The sequence below is a fragment of the Dendronephthya gigantea genome, unplaced genomic scaffold, assembly GCF_004324835.1.
Source record: "Dendronephthya gigantea isolate DGI-Jeju-01 unplaced genomic scaffold, DenGig_1.0 000028F, whole genome shotgun sequence".
NCBI lineage: Eukaryota > Metazoa > Cnidaria > Anthozoa > Malacalcyonacea > Nephtheidae > Dendronephthya > Dendronephthya gigantea.
The window spans coordinates 2,132,881-2,151,134 of record NW_021163038.1 but is presented as its reverse complement, the minus strand read 5'-3'; the positions used below and the strand labels follow the sequence as shown (position 1 = coordinate 2,151,134).

General features: G+C 35.2%; 3 protein-coding genes across 3 annotated transcripts; all 3 read left to right on the top strand.

Annotated features, from left to right (window-relative positions):
* The first annotated feature begins 45 nt into the window (after positions 1–45).
* On the top strand, positions 46–1,217 carry LOC114523803 (serine/threonine-protein kinase STY8-like). Its single transcript, XM_028544838.1, has 2 exons — positions 46–265; positions 571–1,217. The coding sequence occupies exons 1-2, from the start codon at positions 77–79 to the stop codon at positions 958–960; spliced, it is 579 nt and encodes a 192-aa protein (XP_028400639.1). The 5' UTR covers positions 46–76; the 3' UTR covers positions 961–1,217.
* An 8,724-nt stretch (positions 1,218–9,941) lies between these two features.
* On the top strand, positions 9,942–15,249 carry LOC114523798 (uncharacterized protein in xynA 3'region-like). The gene is made up of 7 exons (XM_028544832.1): positions 9,942–10,086; positions 10,483–10,696; positions 11,133–11,440; positions 12,063–12,212; positions 12,578–12,903; positions 13,899–14,312; positions 14,898–15,249. Exons 1-7 carry the CDS (start codon positions 9,952–9,954, stop codon positions 15,226–15,228), a joined length of 1,878 nt encoding a protein of 625 aa, XP_028400633.1. The 5' UTR covers positions 9,942–9,951; the 3' UTR covers positions 15,229–15,249.
* Positions 15,224–17,118, top strand: LOC114523800 (serine/threonine-protein kinase STY13-like). Its single transcript, XM_028544835.1, has 3 exons — positions 15,224–15,637; positions 15,906–16,188; positions 16,491–17,118. Exons 1-3 carry the CDS (start codon positions 15,228–15,230, stop codon positions 16,878–16,880), a joined length of 1,083 nt encoding a protein of 360 aa, XP_028400636.1. The 5' UTR covers positions 15,224–15,227; the 3' UTR covers positions 16,881–17,118.
* Positions 17,119–18,254: the final 1,136 nt, after the last annotated feature.

Genomic DNA, 18,254 nt, shown 5'->3' with positions numbered 1-18,254 from the left:
AAACGTTCTCAAGTATTTTGGAGCAGCCCGAACTAGTGATACTCTTTTATCCAACGACCACCAATTTATATTCGTGATGGAAGCAGCCCGACAAAACCTGCGAAGTGTCATCTTCAAAAACCGAATTCTGACCCCAGCGGAGTCTGAAAACTCCAAACTAGCAATCGGCAAGTTCATTAAGAGGGCGATGGACATAGCGGATGGTTTAAACTACATTCACGAGAGAGGACTTATTCACAGACATCTCAAGCTGGAAAATATTTTGGTTAGTACACTTATACAGTTATTATACTGCATATTTATATTGAGGCTATTAAAGCTATACTTTTCGGCCCTTTAATAGGTAACCTGAGTTAAAAAACTGAGAGATCACCATAAGCTTAATTTTTATTATTGCTATAATGAAGCGATTATTATCACTTTTTAGAAATAAGTATATATAACGCACTTTAAGGAATTCGCGTGACCGAGGGTGAACAATTGTTTCATTTCTGCCTTTGAACTGTTTTCTTAGGTGTTTTTTAAATTTTGAAAAATTTAAAAATAGTAATTTATTTTTTTGCCCAACAGGAAGACGAGGACGGGACAGCGATGATATCAGATATTGGAATTGTGGGCCAATTTTTGGAAACAGAGAAAAGCATAACTAACCTTGCACCCGAGGTGCTCGAAGACCTCAGGAATCGTACAAAAGCAGCAGATGTTTACAGTTATGGTATTGTATTGTGGGAGATGTGGTATGGCGCCCATGCGTTCAGAGAATTTATGCCTATCGAAAAAGTCCAATTCCGAGAAAAGCTGGTTGAAGGGTATCGTCCAGAAATGGATAACAACAAAATCAACATACCAAAAATACATGGGGTCATGGTGGCAAGCTGGGCTACTGAGGTTGAAAAGAGATGGTCAATGAAAGTGTGCTATGATACATTATCGGATGTGACAGAATGGAGACTGGAATGATGAATGTCCAAATGCGGGGGACATTTAAGCACATTTTACTCTATGAAGAACATAGGGCCTATAGCCTGCCATAAACATATATACAAGTAGATAAGCATAGAGGACAATGTTTTGGTATTTTTTGATATAAATTGCACGTTTTAATTGAAATATATAACGCAAACTTAATGAAGCACGAATAGTACTGTCAAAATAGTAGTTGAAAGTAGTTTTTCAAAAACACTCGCGATGTAGCAAATAAGTATCGATTACAGTGTAGTAGTTTGTGCATTTTTAAATATATGTTAACTTTTCTTAACCAGTTTCTGATTTGTTATCGAGACCAACAAACCACCGAGCTAATGATCATTTGTTGTAATAAGTTGCTTTGCAAAATCTGTCATATGAGAACCGCTATTGGCATATTTTTTTGTTTTAGATCGACGTTTTTAGCTACGGTATACTGGTGTGTGAGATGTGTATTTGTGAGCTGCCAAATCAAGCGAAGAGAAAGGAACAATTTGGAAGAATTTCAAATGCTAATATCAAAGCTTTAGTTGAAGCTTTGTACGAGGAGAGATTCTAAAACAAGACGGCAATGGAGATGCAATTGACTTTTGGCGGCGTATGTAGTGCAAAAATTGTACTGGATATGTTGGAGTTAATAAATTTGGGTTATAAAGCGTTTAGTGTTCTTTATATTCTTATAAAGACTTACCTTACAATGTGCACAGCCACGAGGGTTAACATTAATTTTGTCGAAAGTCGTTCAAACAAAACACACTTGACATAATTTAATCTTTACTATAGGCTATAGCATGTTGAAGTCCTCTTTAAACTGGCTTCAAGATCGTACATTGCTTTCTTTTACCAGGTTATAAAATAATTTATCGTCTGTAGGAGCCATTTGCAAATTGTAAGCATCAAATTATCCGCGTGACATACCGGAAGTACATGCATCGTATCCCGGATGTAATGATTCAATTCGACTGTAAAATATCACAAGGTAGCTGGAGCATAATTTTGCAAACCCCAGAACCAACGCCACGATCTTCATTCATATCTTGGTAAAAATTTTCAGAGGAAAAGCTTTATTTGCTGATTGAAATCTGTGTTGAAATTAACTTCGTTTCGAGTTAATTTCAGGGCAGCTATTTGATGAAAATGGACTGATTCTAATTAAAGAATATGCATGCATGCACGTAATGTACATTTCCTTAAATCATTTCATTTGGGAAAGAAAAGAAAACAACATAATTCAATTGTATGAAAATATGATTGTTTAATCGTGTTTTAAATAGTAATTGCATCTACTGTCACATTTCCAGTGTGAAAAAACCTGGAAGTTAACAAAAGGCAATGTCGACTAGGCAATTACAGACTTCAAACACCAAGTATTTGTTTATTCAGTTTGAAAATCACAATGAAGCTTGTGAATGAATTTTGGTACAAGGTTTGGCATATTCTTTGCATTATAAACTATAAAGATTTAGGCATATCGTTAAGGTCTCTAAAAACCGAGACAATTAATATTCATGGTACATAATTATGCCATGAATGATTCATTATACCGCTTGGCAATTAACACACCTGTGATCCTTTATCAAAAAACCTACCGCAAATATTCCATTTTGTATACTGCGCTACGTGAGCCAAAAATTACCACTGATTTTTGTGTTGAGGTATCTAAATTTCTATAGAAATTAGAGGTATCTACGTATTGCGTGACTGTTTAAATAGGTCGGTATAGAAAATGCTTATCGTATAAATATAATAGTGTCGCTGAACAATACTGCACGGGTAGGTAAACGAAACAGCATCAAAAACATGGCAAAAACTTAAAGTCAGGTATGTTGGACAACTCTTAGAAGTTAATGCTCTTGCTTCTTTCTATATCTTGTTTGATATAATGTTTGATCAAGGTTTGATATAATGAAACTAAATATTATTTTATATGGTTCTGCGATCCGGAAATAGGTTTAGTATATTGAAGTTCCCGGTATACATTCAAAGACAATTCTGCAACAACTTACTGAATCTGTCACAATTTACCATGTACCTTAAAAAGCTATAAAGTTGAACGCGTTCACTAATAAAATAAGCCGAAAATATTGTCTGCAGTGAATACAGGAAATTATGCCTTGTTTAGTTAAAAAATACTTTTGGTTTTATCTGGCTAATTTGACTACCATTAATATACTCTATATAAATGTCATTAATCTGCTCTATTTCTTACTGTTATATTACCATAATATACTTAAGCGAGTGCAACAACATTTATCGGTTTACGTCTCGTGAGGAGGCGGCAATAGTCTGACAAACGATAGCGACACACCCGCATGATCTTTTCTCAAAGAACATACCTGAAATATTCAAAGTTTTAACACTGCACTGCGGGAGACAAATATTATCACTGCTTTTTGTGTTGAGGTATTTAAATCGTATAGAAAATGAGATTTAAGTCTCACAGTATTGCATAAGTGTGAATAAGTATGTACAGATCGTAATTAAAAGAGCGTCGGCAATATACTGTAGGTAAATGAAATCTCATCAAACAGTATGGCAACTTAAAGTCAGGTATGTTCGACAACTTTTTGAAGGTATATAATGCTCTTGCTTCTTCTATATATCTACGTACAAGGTATTATCATCTATATAAGGAATGGTATTACATTCGTGCAGGTTTTGATAATGAAACCAATTATTGTTTGATATGGTTCTGCGATTCCAAAATAGTTTTTGCAGTGAGGTTGTCGTTATACATTGAAAGACAACTCACTGAATCTCTGTCACAATTTATAATGTAGCTACTTTAAAAACCTATAAAATTGAACGCGTTCTTTAATGAAATCACCGCGAATACTGCCTGCATGTGAATACAGGAAATGATGCCTTAATTGTTTTTCTAAACTCGAATTGGTTTAATCCCTATAGCTAATGGTAATATGCTCCTGTTCGTACTGTTATATTAACATAATATTCACGTATTCAAGTCATCATTGTATCTGATAAACCAGGTTTTGCTAAGTCTATTCTATTGTAATACTTTCCAAACGAAAATTAATAAACGAGATAGTACATGATTACATATTATCATTATTAGCATTTAGCATAGTATATTAAACCGCAGCGCTAAAATTCCTGGCGAATTAACGATTTCAAGACTACAACTAGAGCTATTTGATTTCATATAAACTTCCTTAAAAGACGCCCAACGGAAGTTTATAGCAATACCACAATATTTAAATTATTCTTTGTCATGCGGATTTTTGTGACAATGAATTTCCAAGTATTGTTAAAACACACCGAAAATTGCTTGTTAAAACTCTTTTCACCAATGCAAAGTTTCGCAATGGGGTTCCTATACCAATAAGGAAGCCAGCATACCTAAATAATGACCGATGCATGTAGAGACAAATTTAACAGTGTAATATAAAACAGTTAAGCAGAAATTCTAACAGTTTTTAAACAAGGCCTGGCCTAGTGCATGTATTGCCTGGCTTTGGACTTGATTTCCATGCATGTATCTACGAAGCGTTTACGCCTATCTTTTGATCAGACTCACTTTAACCCAAATATTACACTTTTTACAACGACTGGAGAGTAACCTCAAAGAAAAATGCTGAAATGGCGGGCATTCTTCAATGCAATGCATGTCATTCTGGCAAAGAAACGATACCCGTCGTAAGGTCAGTTATTTTCACAGGAATCAACAGTAGAGTTAGTAAAAGATTAAGAGCATAATTGCATGGAATGTGCCTCTATACATATAGGCACTGTCTAGACGATGCCAGAAGAATTTGAAAACGCAAAAATATTTATCCGCGTCCACACGTAAACACAAAAACGACCCGAAAACGCTAAAGTTATTTGATCCCGCAACACACCTTCATGTTTTCCACCCGCGTGTCACAGGTGGGATATCGAATTGAAAGCAGAAATCTACCAAATCCAAAGTGAAAAACAAGAATGAGGACTTTGTTTGGACAGACGACAAGCCCAAACTCATAATTATTGTTGTTGAGTATTTGTTAAATGCATTTCGTGCATACGAAATTGTGTATAACCATACTCCGACATTTTGGACATGTTTCTCTCGTAAAATACTTCCGCAAATGCTACAAGAATTTCCGAAGATTTTTATCATCATGAAAATAACATAAATAAGACTTATTTGAGGCTAATATAGCAATATAAAGTCGAGCATAAGCCACCAGACTTGAAACAAGGCTCATTAATATGGAAACGACTTGGTACGTCATCGTCATAATATTTATCCGGCAAAGCTGTCCACAAGTATCCGCTCAGCCACCTTTTTGAAACTCTTCCACTCTGGAGAGCGTTTTCAGATTCTTCCACTCTGGAGATCTTTTCAGATTCTTCTGTTTTCAGTGGGCGAAAACGCCGGATACGTGTGTACGGTACGCGTAACCGTGGGAATATTCTTGCGTTTTCAAATTCTTCCGGCATTGTGTGGCATAGTATTTGTATTTATAGTTGTTTGTTAAATGAAAAGTAAAAAAATTACAGAAACCACACTATAAGTATTTTGGTAAGCAAATACCAGCGGCGGATCCAGAGTAACTAAGCCAGAACAAATTATTTCTAGAACTCTAATTTGCCTTCGCATTGGTGGATTTTTTTTCTAATAGAAACCCATAACAAATAGCACTGTCATTAATGTACTTTGTGAAATTAATGAATAATTAATGAGTCTAACTTGCAATCATTGCGCAGTATTTTGGTCACATGTATACATCTGTAATTCTCCATAAAGGTCTCATGAATTGTTAATTAATATATTAACTTTGATACAACTAATCTTAATTAGTATTCATAACTTTTTTACACACATGCCCTAATATGCATTAAGCTTAATTTATTCATTTCACGTGCTACGCACTCGCCATTGTAAATACCCATACAGATCGGCCGCGAGTATTTTAAATAGTACTTATTTAAAATAAAGAAGCTGTGTAGTAATATATTAGTTCTAATCCAGGGGCCGCTGCTGATTGTCTGTTCATATCACAACACATCTTACGGTAGTCTTATAGAAAAATATTATGAGTTCTCGAGAAATGACCTATTGTTACTACATGAAAGCACTAGGACCTTAAAAAAAAACTTGTGAAATAATTTAGTCTTGTGCACGGGAGAAACATATAAATGATTGCATTTTCAATATACCCGGCATGGATTTAGTTCTTGCCTGGCATGAAGATAGTAGGCCAGTCAGATTCTAATGAAAGTTGATTAAGATGACAAGTGAAAGCAAAGGCTCTTTTCCACTTACACCGTCAAAGTCTAAAACCTTATACATGTTACCTTTGAAAAAACTAAGGGGCTGTTTACATGAGCCCGGTTACCCGAGATTCAACGAAGCGTGAGATGATTTTGAGGTATTGAAATGAGCAGATAACATGATCCTGGCAGTCGTATTATCACCTTAACAATAGCATGTGCTTGTTTGGTGTCATAAAGATTTATTTCAATACCTCAAAGTCCTCTCACGCTTCGTTGAATCTCGGGTAACCGGGCTCATGTAAACCGCCCCTAAGTGAATAAATTGAAGGAACTTAGTTTTCTGCATATTTTTGTATGCATTAGTTGACCTAGATGTTAAATAATAAAAATTTAAAGCATTCAAAATTTCCCGTACGTGTACGTGCGTATAAAAAACGCGTAAGTGGAAAGCAGCCTTATGATAATAAGTATATGACCATACAGGCATAACGGAATAACTTCGCTGGATAGGTCTGATGTTTGCCAGAAATCTAACACGGAATATATTACAGTTTGCGGAAGTCATCCTGTATATCCACGTTTAAAAAAGATCTAAAAACTTATCTTTTTAAACTTTTCATTAGTGACAGTTCCCTGTATCATTCTCTTGACTGATGTAGATGGGTTATAAGTATGTAATTATTAAGCAAATGTAAAAGATTGTAAGTGCATCTACTTCTCCTATTTGTAAAGTGCCTTGAACTTTAGGATATGTGCGCTATAAAAATCGAGGATATTATTATTATCATTATTATTACATAGACGCTAAAAAGATTGCATATTGCAGAATGACATGATAATCTCATTCTATCTTTATCTTATAGTTTGTAAAGAGGTTATATCTTAGCAAATCGAAAAAAAGAGGGCGGGATACGAACTAAGTCGGCGCGAAAAAATGTCAGGCACGGGCAGTGAAGAAACCGCCAGAGGTGCTTATGGCGTTTACGAGGTACATCAAGGAAAGTACAGTACTGTCCAGAAATAACCTAATAAAAAACCGCGGTTAACCTAGGTCAAACCTGGGTCTGATCGCGGTTGCATGAACCGAGGTCAGACCGAGGTCGAACCGCGGTTAGACGGAGGTTGAACCTCGGCGTATATCTGTCTGACAGACATTTCTTAAGATTTTTTCGATTTGATTATTGTGTTGTCGTTCTCAGCTGTTCATAACATTCCGTTCGGAAGTGAACGGCCACTGCGAAGGTATTTCTTCCCTTGCCGCCCTCAGGATTTTTATCGGTGGACCGCAACTCAATTGTTAGGTTATTTCTGGACAGTACTGTAGCTATAAAAACGTCCTGTTTTCCTGTTTATAACTGAGCGAAATTAACACCAGCTAATAATTTACGAAATCAACTACGAAATATATCCAATTAATCATGTGGACTGGCATAGTGCCAGACAGGCGTGGCTATACCTTGTGGACAATATATGTGAACCAGAGCCGTCTAATTATAAATACATTGTTTGTTTACAAACTGAGATAAATATTTTCTATTTTTCAAACATATCAATTATCAATAGGACATGTCTGAATATCAACACCCCTCACGAGGATATAACCCATTCATGACACCAGAAGATTCACGTTATAACCCACAGGTGATGTAGCAGATATATGGCCAGTATAGTTTTCATCATTTATGTCACAAAAATGGTAAACAACTTTTTTGCTGACGTGTTAATTATATAACGTCCTGTTTCCTGTTTATCACTGAGCGAAATTAACACCAGCTAATAACTCACGAAATCAACCAAGAAATAGATCTAATTAATCATGTGGACTGGCATAGTGCCAGACAGGCGTAGCTATACCTTGTGGACAATATATGTGAACCAGAGCCGTCTAATTATAAATACATTGTTTGTTTATTAACTGAGATAAATATTTTCTATTTTTCAAACATATCAATTATCAATAGGACATGTCTGAATATCAACACCCCTCACGAGGATACAACCCATTCACGACACCAGAAGATTCACGTTCTAACCCACAGGTGATGAGGCAGATATATGGCCGGTATAGTTTTAATCATTTATGTCAAAAAAATGGTAAACAACTTTTTTGCTGACGTGTTAATTATATTTATAATAAAACGTCCCTGTCCTGTTTATCACTGAGCGAAATTAACAGTAGCTAATAATTTACGAAATCAATTACGAAATAGATCTAATTAATCATGTGGACAGGCATAGTGCCGAACAGGCGTAGCTACACCTTTTGGACATTATATGTGAACCAGAGCCGTTTAATTATAAATACATTGTTTGTTTATTAACTGAGATAAATATTTTCTATTTTTCAAACATATCAATTATCAATAGAACATGTCTGAATATCAACACCCCTCACGAGGATACAACCCATTCACGACACCAGAAGATTCACGTTATAACCCACAGGTGATGTAGCAGATATATGGCCAGTATAGTTTTAATCATTTATGTCACAAAAATGGTAAACAACTTTTTTGCTGACGTGTTAATAATATTTATAATAAAAACGTCCTGTTTCCTGTTTATCACTAAGCGAAATTAACACTAGCTAATAATTTACAAAATCAACTACGAAATAGATCTAATTAATCATGTGGACTGGCATAGTGCCAGACAGGCGTGGCTATACCTTTTGGACAATATATGTGAACCAGAGCCGTCTAATTATAAATACATTGTTTGTTTATTAACTGAGATAAATATTTTCTATTTTTCAAACATATCAATTATCAATAGGACATGTCGGAATATCAACAGCCCTCACGACGATACAACACATTCACCACACCAGAAGAATCACGTTATAACCCACAGGTGATGTAGCAGATATATGGCCAGTATAGTTTTAATCATTTATGTCACAAAAATATTAAACAACTTTTTTGCTGACGTATTAATTATATTTATTATAAAAACGTCCTGTTTCCTGTTTATCACTGAGCGATTTTAACACCAGCTAATAATTTACGAAATCAATTACGAAATAGATCTAATTAATCATGTGGACTGGCATAGTGCCAGACAGGCGTAGCTATACCTTGTGGACAATATATGTGAACCAGAGCCGTCTAATTATAAATACATTGTTTTTTTATGAACTGAGATAAATATTATCTATTTTTCAAACATATCAATTATCAATAGGACATGTCGGAATATCAACGCCCCTCACGACGATACAACACATTCACGACACAAGAAGTTTCACGTTCTAACCCACAGGTGATGTAGCAGATATATGGCCAGTATAGTTTTAATCATTTATGTCACAAAAATGGTAAACAACTTTTTTGCTGACGTGCTAATTATATTTATTATCAATATGAAAAAATCACCGGACACTGATTGGTTGAGAGAAGAATAGTTACGTCATTACTTGTAATGCAGTACAATGAAAGATTTCCTAAAATATATACGAAATAGTAGAATGTTAGCTATATTTGCATATCAACTAGGCCGCCCTATAAGAGCTAAAAGTGCCAGAGCGCCAAACGAAAATACTGGCAGAAAGTACTTGAATATAAATGATCTGGCAGAATTTGGAACGAAAATGATGACAAAAAATCCACTATTGAAATCGTTAAAGTTTAACTGTAATTTCAAGTGGTCCTTTTTTTAGAAATATGAACACCGCGTGCCAGAACAAGAATTCGTCGTAGACACAAAAAACGAATATCCGGAAAAACGCCCAAAAAGAATGCGGAGGAAATACAAGACATAGGCGAGATGCTTGGTTTATTTCGTCTGCTCCATATAGCTTACGACCCTACTGAATTAGATCTTTCCGAAATGAAGAAGACGGCTAAAAGAGTACTCGAAGACCAAGGCTCTGGTAGCGGAAAGTATTCATATGGCACAACGGTGATTCTTTTACGAATTATCATATTTACGAAAAGTAAACGCATGCTTTGAGAACTCTTGCCTAGTAATGGTGATGAAATGTCCCACAAAGCGATAAAGTTTAGTATTACAGGCCAAAGCATGGTCGAGCGACCTTTGCGTCACCTTTCGAGCATACGGACACATTTAATCACTAATATACCCGAAAGCTTTACGTTTAGATTGTAAAAACATGATTATAACGAGGTTGAAAATTGCCTCAGATTTACTCAAATCTCAGGTGTTCTCATCGTAATCGTTGTCATCACATTTAACATTTTTTAATGAGACGAAGTCGAGGTTTTTATTCAGTGATTTTAAACAAGACTGCGGCAAAAATTATCCACACTTCAACATATTTTCTACTATATTTAAAAGGGATTTGGGGTAATAGCCATGACTAAAGACGAGGATATGTTGAAGAGAAAAACGCTGCTGGACTTTAATCTCCAGGTTGACGATTGTGTGAGGCAATTGGGCAGCCACGCGATTGAGGTTCTAGACGTTTACTATAGCGATGGAAGTGTTTTGAATGTTTTGGGAGAAGAAAGGGAGCGCTTAACGAAAACAGAATATAACATCCTTATTGCAGGTATTGAAGGTTGTAGTTGGTTATATATTGCAAGGGCAGGTTGTTCAAACCCCAATTATCAGCGCCAACCCTGTCCTAAGGCTAAACTTCGACCTGCTGTTTTTGTTCTTGCCAGTCGAACACAAAGAGACACAGTAATACATTTCTGAATTTCTGTTCTGTTCAAAACTTAGAAAATTGAGTCTCTATCGAATCGGACAAGATTTCTGAAACATTTACCCATTCAAATTTATAAATGAACTGTTAAAAGCCTGGGGCCGGTTTTCACTATCCGGCTAATATCACTATCCGGCTTTCACACAACCGACCCCAGATTTTTAAATGCTTTAGCCATGCAGCTAGAGTTAACCTAACAGACATTTAAACACATACCTCGTGCAGCACCGTGCAGTATGCAATGAAACATTGAAAAAAAATTATCTTTACAATTTTTTAGGCGAAAGTAGCGCCGGAAAAAGTAGTTTAGTCAATCTTATTCTCGGCGAAGAGCTTCTTCCACATCACAATCTCACTACCACCTCCACAATATGCGAAGTAAAATATGGGGAGAAACGAGAATTGATTGCTCACTATAACTACGATGAGGAACAAAGGATGCCCAAACCTGAAATACATCCGTTGAGAACAAAAGAAGAATGCGGCAAAAGTTACTGTGAACAAATCGCTCCCTTCGTGCAAAGGAAGCCCAACGAAAGATCTAAATATACTAGAGTAGAAATCTTTTGGACGCATGAATTACTTGAGGTGAACCGTTGCCTTTCTAATTATTAAGAAATCAATTAATAATATTCAGAATTCTCTTTGTTTGACACATGGTGGAAATGTGGGATTTCAGAATATTATCTATCTGTTCCTCTATATATGTACATATAGTTATCGTTATTGGTTTTAAAACCGTATAAGAAAATTGGGGGATTGTAACTGTTTCACTAAGGATTGGAAAAAACTTTGATTACAAAGATGATTATTGAAAATTCTTGCCTCTGATTGGTCGAGCGACCTCGGATTATTATGCGACTAAGCGGATTTTTCAATCCGGCGAGTTGTTTTTGTCAAAGTGACGGATGAAGAAATATATTATTTTGACGAAAATGCTGTGCCAGAAAGCGCAAAAATTAAAAACTACTATGGTAAAAACTAACGCCAAAATATGCATTGTTTTATTTAAATCGCCGTACTGTCGCTTCGAAATGTACTAATCGAACTGTCGCTTCTACAGCAGATTTTTCTTTCAAAAAATCACCTCTGTATTATTTAGTGATATTCACACCGCCTTCGGAGAATAATTGTTAAATAAATACGATAGTTAATGACTGTATGCACATGCATGCATTACGGTTTAAACTTTCTTTATTCTGTACTTTAGGAAGAAATTGTTATTGTCGATAGTCCAGGCCTGGGTGAATGTGATGAAATGGATGCAGTTCTGATGAATTATCTTCCGAATGCTTTTGCGTTCATTTATGTTCTTGACGTTTCCCGTGCTGGAGGAATACAGAAAGATATCAAAGAGAAGGTGAATAAAGGAAAACTTTAAAATATTTTAATGTCCATAAAATAATATAATTAAGAATTATTAGGCAGAGAAACTATGGTTGAACTCTGAATTTCGAAGGTCATATGTCGCGTGATGTGACGTAGCATCACCACTTCCGGTTTTATTAATCCCGGTGGTTGAAGTATTAACCTCCTATCAAACCGGTTCAAACCTGATAAACAAGATTTTGTGGTAAACACTCGGATTTCCCGCCTTTCACGTGACGTAGTCTTAACCAATTAGATTCTGGAACAGACAAACTTCGAAACTTGCTCATATAATATTTTAATACCCTAATATAATTGCGTCTTGACTGATACAATCATATCATTCGTATACTGCAGTTAAGGAACATCTTAAAAAAGGTGAAGTCATCTGATGGCGGCGTTGAGACCCTTCACCATTTAGCCGAATGTTCGCTTTTTATCTGCAATAAATGGGATCAAGTAAAAGAGGGAGAAAGGTCAGCAACGAAGAATCATGTCGTCGCAAAGTTAAGAGAGTGTTGGGAAGATTCAAATTTGAATCATCAAATTGTGTACATGTCAATAACAGAGGCCATCGAAGTACAGGAATATGGCGGAGTCACAGAAGAGTTCAATGATTTACTCCAAAAAATTAAGACGATGGTTTTGAGGGCAATAAATATTAGGTTGTACAATCACTGGCAGTAAGTATAGAACTTTTTATTACATGTGATGAAATAGAAATCGTTTTTCAATGAGTAAATTAACTTTATACAATATTTTGGATGTATGATATTTCCACATGTATATAGAAATGCATATACGGCTTTGGCATTTTGACGGCAATTTGTTGTCATTCTTTTCAAATCAAGATCGCGTCGAGATATATAGGAGTGAAAATCCGTGCAAACGTAATTGTTAAATTTCAGCACATTTTCTTTATATTCGACACATAAAAAATTCTTTCAGAAAGAATATCTAACTTCCGTTGAACAAAATTAGAAAGAAATTGAACGGTAATAAATATGTTTTGATGCATAAAATTTTTATTTTGTCACTCGCTGTATTTTTGTGTTTAAAAGGCTTTGGTTTTCAAATTAATGTCTATACACATTTAAGAATACCATTATAGCTTAGATTTATGCACAGACATTCGTAAATCGCGATGAAAGACACTTTTAGCTAGCGTTATCTATTTACGAAGAAATGAAAATGTTTCCGAGATTCAGGTTCAAAAAGAATATTAACAATAGGTTAAATCTCTATATGTGATTTAATAACGTTTATTAATATTATTTTTTATCATTTAATGCTTGTACAAGTTTTTCATTTATTAGCGACCCCTTAATGTCTCAAATAAATTAGAGGTTATCTGACTGGATTAACTATTGTTATTTCAGATAACCTGCACTATTTAGTTGAATTTCACTTTGTAATTTAAAAAAAAGTTTTTCTATGGTGCTAATAAAGTTTATTGTTGTTATTGTTGTTATTGTTGTTATTAGCTATAATAGTTGCGAACGTAGCAGCAGTAGGCTACTCTTTTTAATTTACATGAGAAAAGTCCCTGATGAAAGGATTTAAATTCCTAATTTTGTAGTGCAGAAGCAAAATTGTCTAGATGAGTCTCCGAAACTGTTGACTCTTGAGCAGACAATTATATTACGCGTTTCTTTAAAAGAAAACTATTTTTTTCTAGGTCGTTATATGCATTGCTGTATCAAATTTATAGAGTAACCTACTTCTTCAACCAAGAGGTGCAATCAACTCACCAAGAAACCCGTGAACGAATGGAAGAAATCGAGAGACGCATCGAAAAGATTGAACGAAAAGAGCAAGATGTAAAGAGAGAAATGGAGGAAAGAGTGAAAACTCAGACCAAAGTTCTCGAAGCCAAACTCGAAGTTTATATCTACTCGATGGATTTCAAAACGAAATTCTGCTCTTGGACGAATTGTGAACTTCCGAGGGAAGAAATAACTTGGGAAATGACAAAGAGAAACATCAAAGAAGCAATTGATAGCCGATTCAAAGAATTGCTCATTGAGTGGGAAAATGGCCATCAAGTTTATGCTGAAATTCATAGGGAGATTCTGGACGAATTTCGTAAAAGGTTAGGCAGATCCTGTGCATTTTCAATTGAAGAGCTTACATATGTATCGTGGCAATTTTCATGTCTAAAAATATTATGCTAAACTAAATTCTTTATTTGGTAATAAATCACGATCTAAATCGCTCAAAAATGTCGTATGTAGTACACATTTCAAAGGGACCTTTCGCATTATAATTTTTTTATATAAAAAATAAAGGTCTTACAGGACAGGGCAACGTTTTCGAGAGTTTTTCTTTGTTTCCAAGCAAAAATGGATGCTTAAAGGATACTTGTATAATGCCCTCGTAGGCTGGCATAGCAAAAAAAATATCTAATTGTTAGCGTTGTAAAAAAACTAACAATTGGACGAGTATATCGAAAGAGAATACAGAATAGGAAAGGAAAACCTAAGAAAACACTGTACAAAAAGTCATTAATCAATTACGACCAGCCATATAAAACTTGATTTTGACAACGCGACTTTCAATATAGTACATTTAATTGTTGATTATTTTCGGTTATTTATATTTTCACACTAATTAGTTAAGTTAAAGTACATTGTTTACAGCCTGTTCTCAAATGTTATCTATATAATTGCCGCTTTAGTTTGAATCTTTTGGAGGAGGAACTCGAAGGTGTTGATAAAGCGATGTATAGTGTGGACAGACATGCTTATCATTCACGGAACAAAAATAAAATTCCCTTAAAGGCGAAAGTTATCTTCGGAGTGATTAGTCCTCTTTTGATTCCATTCGGTGTGGCGGGTTTGGTGATTGGTATGCCAGTTTTGGGAGCATTGGGTATAAAAGGTAAAGTTGATAAAAAAAAGAAGATTCACAGATTTATAAACAATCCGCTTGAACAACTCAGAAAACGATCCGAAAAATTTTTGGAGCAACTTCCAAAAGATACGTGTTACAATATGCCCAACGCCTGATGGAGAACACCAGAATGGTGCTATCAAGGTATGGAGATCAAATTCCCACCCTGATCGAGGCCGATCGAAAACTGGTGACGCAATTATTTAATGACAGACGAACACAGGGTGAAATATTGGGAATGTATGACCCAATTCAGAAGAAAAGTCTCGAGATTATATATAAAATCCTACCCTGGGGAATTAAGCTCTGTCCAGCAACAATAAATGCCAGTGATCTTGACTGGAAAAAAGACCACGGTTCATGCCTCGGCGAGGGGGAGGTATCCAGAGTGTACAAAGGGAAGCTAAAGAATCTTGGAAGAAATAAATCAGAGACTTCTGAAATGAACGTGGCGGTAAAAGTATTCAAGAAAAAATTTGATGAACCGAATTCTAGATACTTTCTGCAGGAAGAACTGCAGATTAGGTGTGTATCTTGTATTGCGGAACCAACAAACGTCATTATGATCGAGAAAATTTTATTGTCCTAAGCCTTAAATCGAGCGCACACTGTTACACTTTTCACGCATCGACACATCACTCGAACTACACGTATTCCTAGTCACTCGTGTTATAAAATTCAATGCCATTAATGCCGAATGCCATTATTATATTTTGTTCAACACATATACGTTCCTGCATGTCCAACCCATTTCAAATGATCCTAACGTGTACGATATCCTTTTTTTCTCTAGAGATTTGAGACATAAAAACGTTCTCAAGTATTTTGGAGCAGCCCGAACTAGTGATAATACTCTTTTATCCAAAGACCACCAATTTATATTCGTAATGGAAGCAGCCCGACAAAACCTGCGAAGTGCCATCTTCAAAAACCGAATTCTGACCCCAGCGGAGTCTGAAAACTCCAAACTAGCAATCGGCAAGTTCATTAAGAGGGCGATGGACATAGCGGATGGTTTAAACTACATTCACGAGAGAGGACTTATTCACAGACATCTCAAGCTGGAAAATATTTTGGTTAGTACACTTATACAGTTATTATACTGCATATTTATATTGAAGCTATACTTTTCGGCCCTTTAACTATAATAGGTAACCTGAGTTAAAAAACTGAGAGATCACCATAAGGTTAATTTTTATTATTGCTATAATGAAGCGATTATTATTACTTTTTAGAAATAAGTGTATATAACGCACTTTAAGGAATTCGCGTGACCGAGGGTGAACAATTGTTTCATTTCTGCCTTTGAACTGTTTTCTTAGGTTATTTTTAAATTTTGAAAAATTTAAAAATAGTAATTTATTTTTTTGCCCAACAGGAAGACGAGGACGGGACAGCGATGATATCAGATATTGGAATTGTGGGCCAATTTTTGGAAACAGAGAAAAACATAACTTACCTTGCACCCGAAGTGCTTGAAGACCTCAGGAATCGTACAAAAGCAGCAGATGTTTACAGTTATGGTATTGTGTTGTGGGAAATGTGGTATGGCGCCCATGCGTTCACAGAATTTATGCCTATCGAAAAAGTCCAATTCCGAGAAAAGCTGGTTGCAGGGGATCGTCCAAAAATAGATAGAAACAAAATCAACATTATAGGAGTGCTTCAGGTCATGGTAGCATGCTGGGCTACTGAGGTTGAAAACAGATGGCCAATGAAAGTGTGCTATGATGTATTATCGGATTTGACAGAATGGAGACTGGAATGATGAATGTCCAAATGCGGGGGACATTTAAGCACATTTTACTGAAGAACATATTAGCCCGCCATCAACATATATATATACAAGTAGATAAGCATAGAGGACACTGTTTTGGTATTTTTTATTGATATTAAGTGCACGCTTTAATTGAAATATAAAACGCAAACTTAATGAAGCACGAATAGTTTACTGTCATAATAGTAGTTAAAAGTAGTTTTTCAAAAACACTCGCGATGTAGCAAATGAGTATCGATTATATTTACAGTTTAGTAGTGTGTGCATTTTTAAATATATTTAATCTTTTTTTCAACCCTTTTTGATACGTCATCTCTCAAGCAAGCTGCGTTTCTCTGATTATGCGTTGCAATAAGTTGCTATGCGAAATCCGTCAATCCGTCATATATATATGAAAACCGCGATTAGCATTTTTTTTTCGCACCAATTGTGATCGTCTTACAGCAATCATATTTTATGAAAACCGCGACCGGAATAACGAAAGTTATGGCAAAATCAAGACAGTATTTTAGTCTCCAGTACCCGTTACTAATTCGCAAAACTTGGCTTCTATAAACGACTTAATGCATATCAAAGCGAGACTATTCAATTTCCCCCAAAATATCGAGAAAAAATTAACTTTTCCGCACGTTTTAGTATGCAATCGATGACGTAGCTTTATGACACTCAAGAATTAATCAATTTAAGAATTTAAAACTGGACCAGTCATTAAATCATAACTTTTTTAAAGATTTTAAATTTTTCTTTGATTACTAAATATCCACCATATTGGATTATTGAGATGATAATGCAGTTGATCTTGTATAAAATTCAATAGTTATTTTCAAGTAATTACAGTAGGACAGACGTAAATAATCATGAATATAAAAAACAACCGATCACTTGCATGTGATCGTATAAAACAACGTATCTCGAATTAATATACACATTAATATCCAATTTTGCCCAAAAAAACTACGGCCGCTGTTGTCATTATACCATGCCCGTGATCTTTATCAAGCGGCATCCTTAAAAAATGAAAATTAAAGCTTAACAAACGAAACAACACAACGAAACGGTGGCCAATAAATTTTATATATAATTTATCATGTCTTATTTGCAATTCATTTCTAAATTACGCTTTCCGCCTGTACGGTGTTTAAATCGCCACTGAGTCAAACGGCATACTTCAAATATTTGAGGTTTTGAAACTGCACAATGGGGGGCAAAATTATCACCACTCTTTAAATTGTGGCATATATAAAATCTTTAGAAATTAAAATTGTTTTCAAGTATTGCATGACCTAATAGCTATTCATAGTATAAACACGGTCAGTATGTGAATGAAGGAACTCGAACAGCTAACATCCACAGTTCTCGTATATT

Bases quoted from the DNA above. Each gene is read 5' to 3' on its own strand.
- LOC114523800 (XM_028544835.1), top strand. From the start codon at position 15,228: ATGGAGAACACCAGAATGGTGCTATCAAGGTATGGAGATCAAATTCCC. The intron at 15,638-15,905 runs GTGTGTATCTTG...TTTTTTCTCTAG, and splicing joins CAGGAAGAACTGCAGATTAG to AGATTTGAGACATAAAAACG. The intron at 16,189-16,490 runs GTTAGTACACTT...TTTGCCCAACAG, and splicing joins TCAAGCTGGAAAATATTTTG to GAAGACGAGGACGGGACAGC.
- LOC114523798 (XM_028544832.1), top strand. From the start codon at position 9,952: ATGCTTGGTTTATTTCGTCTGCTCCATATAGCTTACGACCCTACTGAA. The intron at 11,441-12,062 runs GTGAACCGTTGC...TCTGTACTTTAG, and splicing joins GGACGCATGAATTACTTGAG to GAAGAAATTGTTATTGTCGA. The intron at 12,904-13,898 runs GTAAGTATAGAA...ATTTTTTTCTAG, and splicing joins AGGTTGTACAATCACTGGCA to GTCGTTATATGCATTGCTGT.
- LOC114523803 (XM_028544838.1), top strand. From the start codon at position 77: ATGGAAGCAGCCCGACAAAACCTGCGAAGTGTCATCTTCAAAAACCGA. The intron at 266-570 runs GTTAGTACACTT...TTTGCCCAACAG, and splicing joins TCAAGCTGGAAAATATTTTG to GAAGACGAGGACGGGACAGC.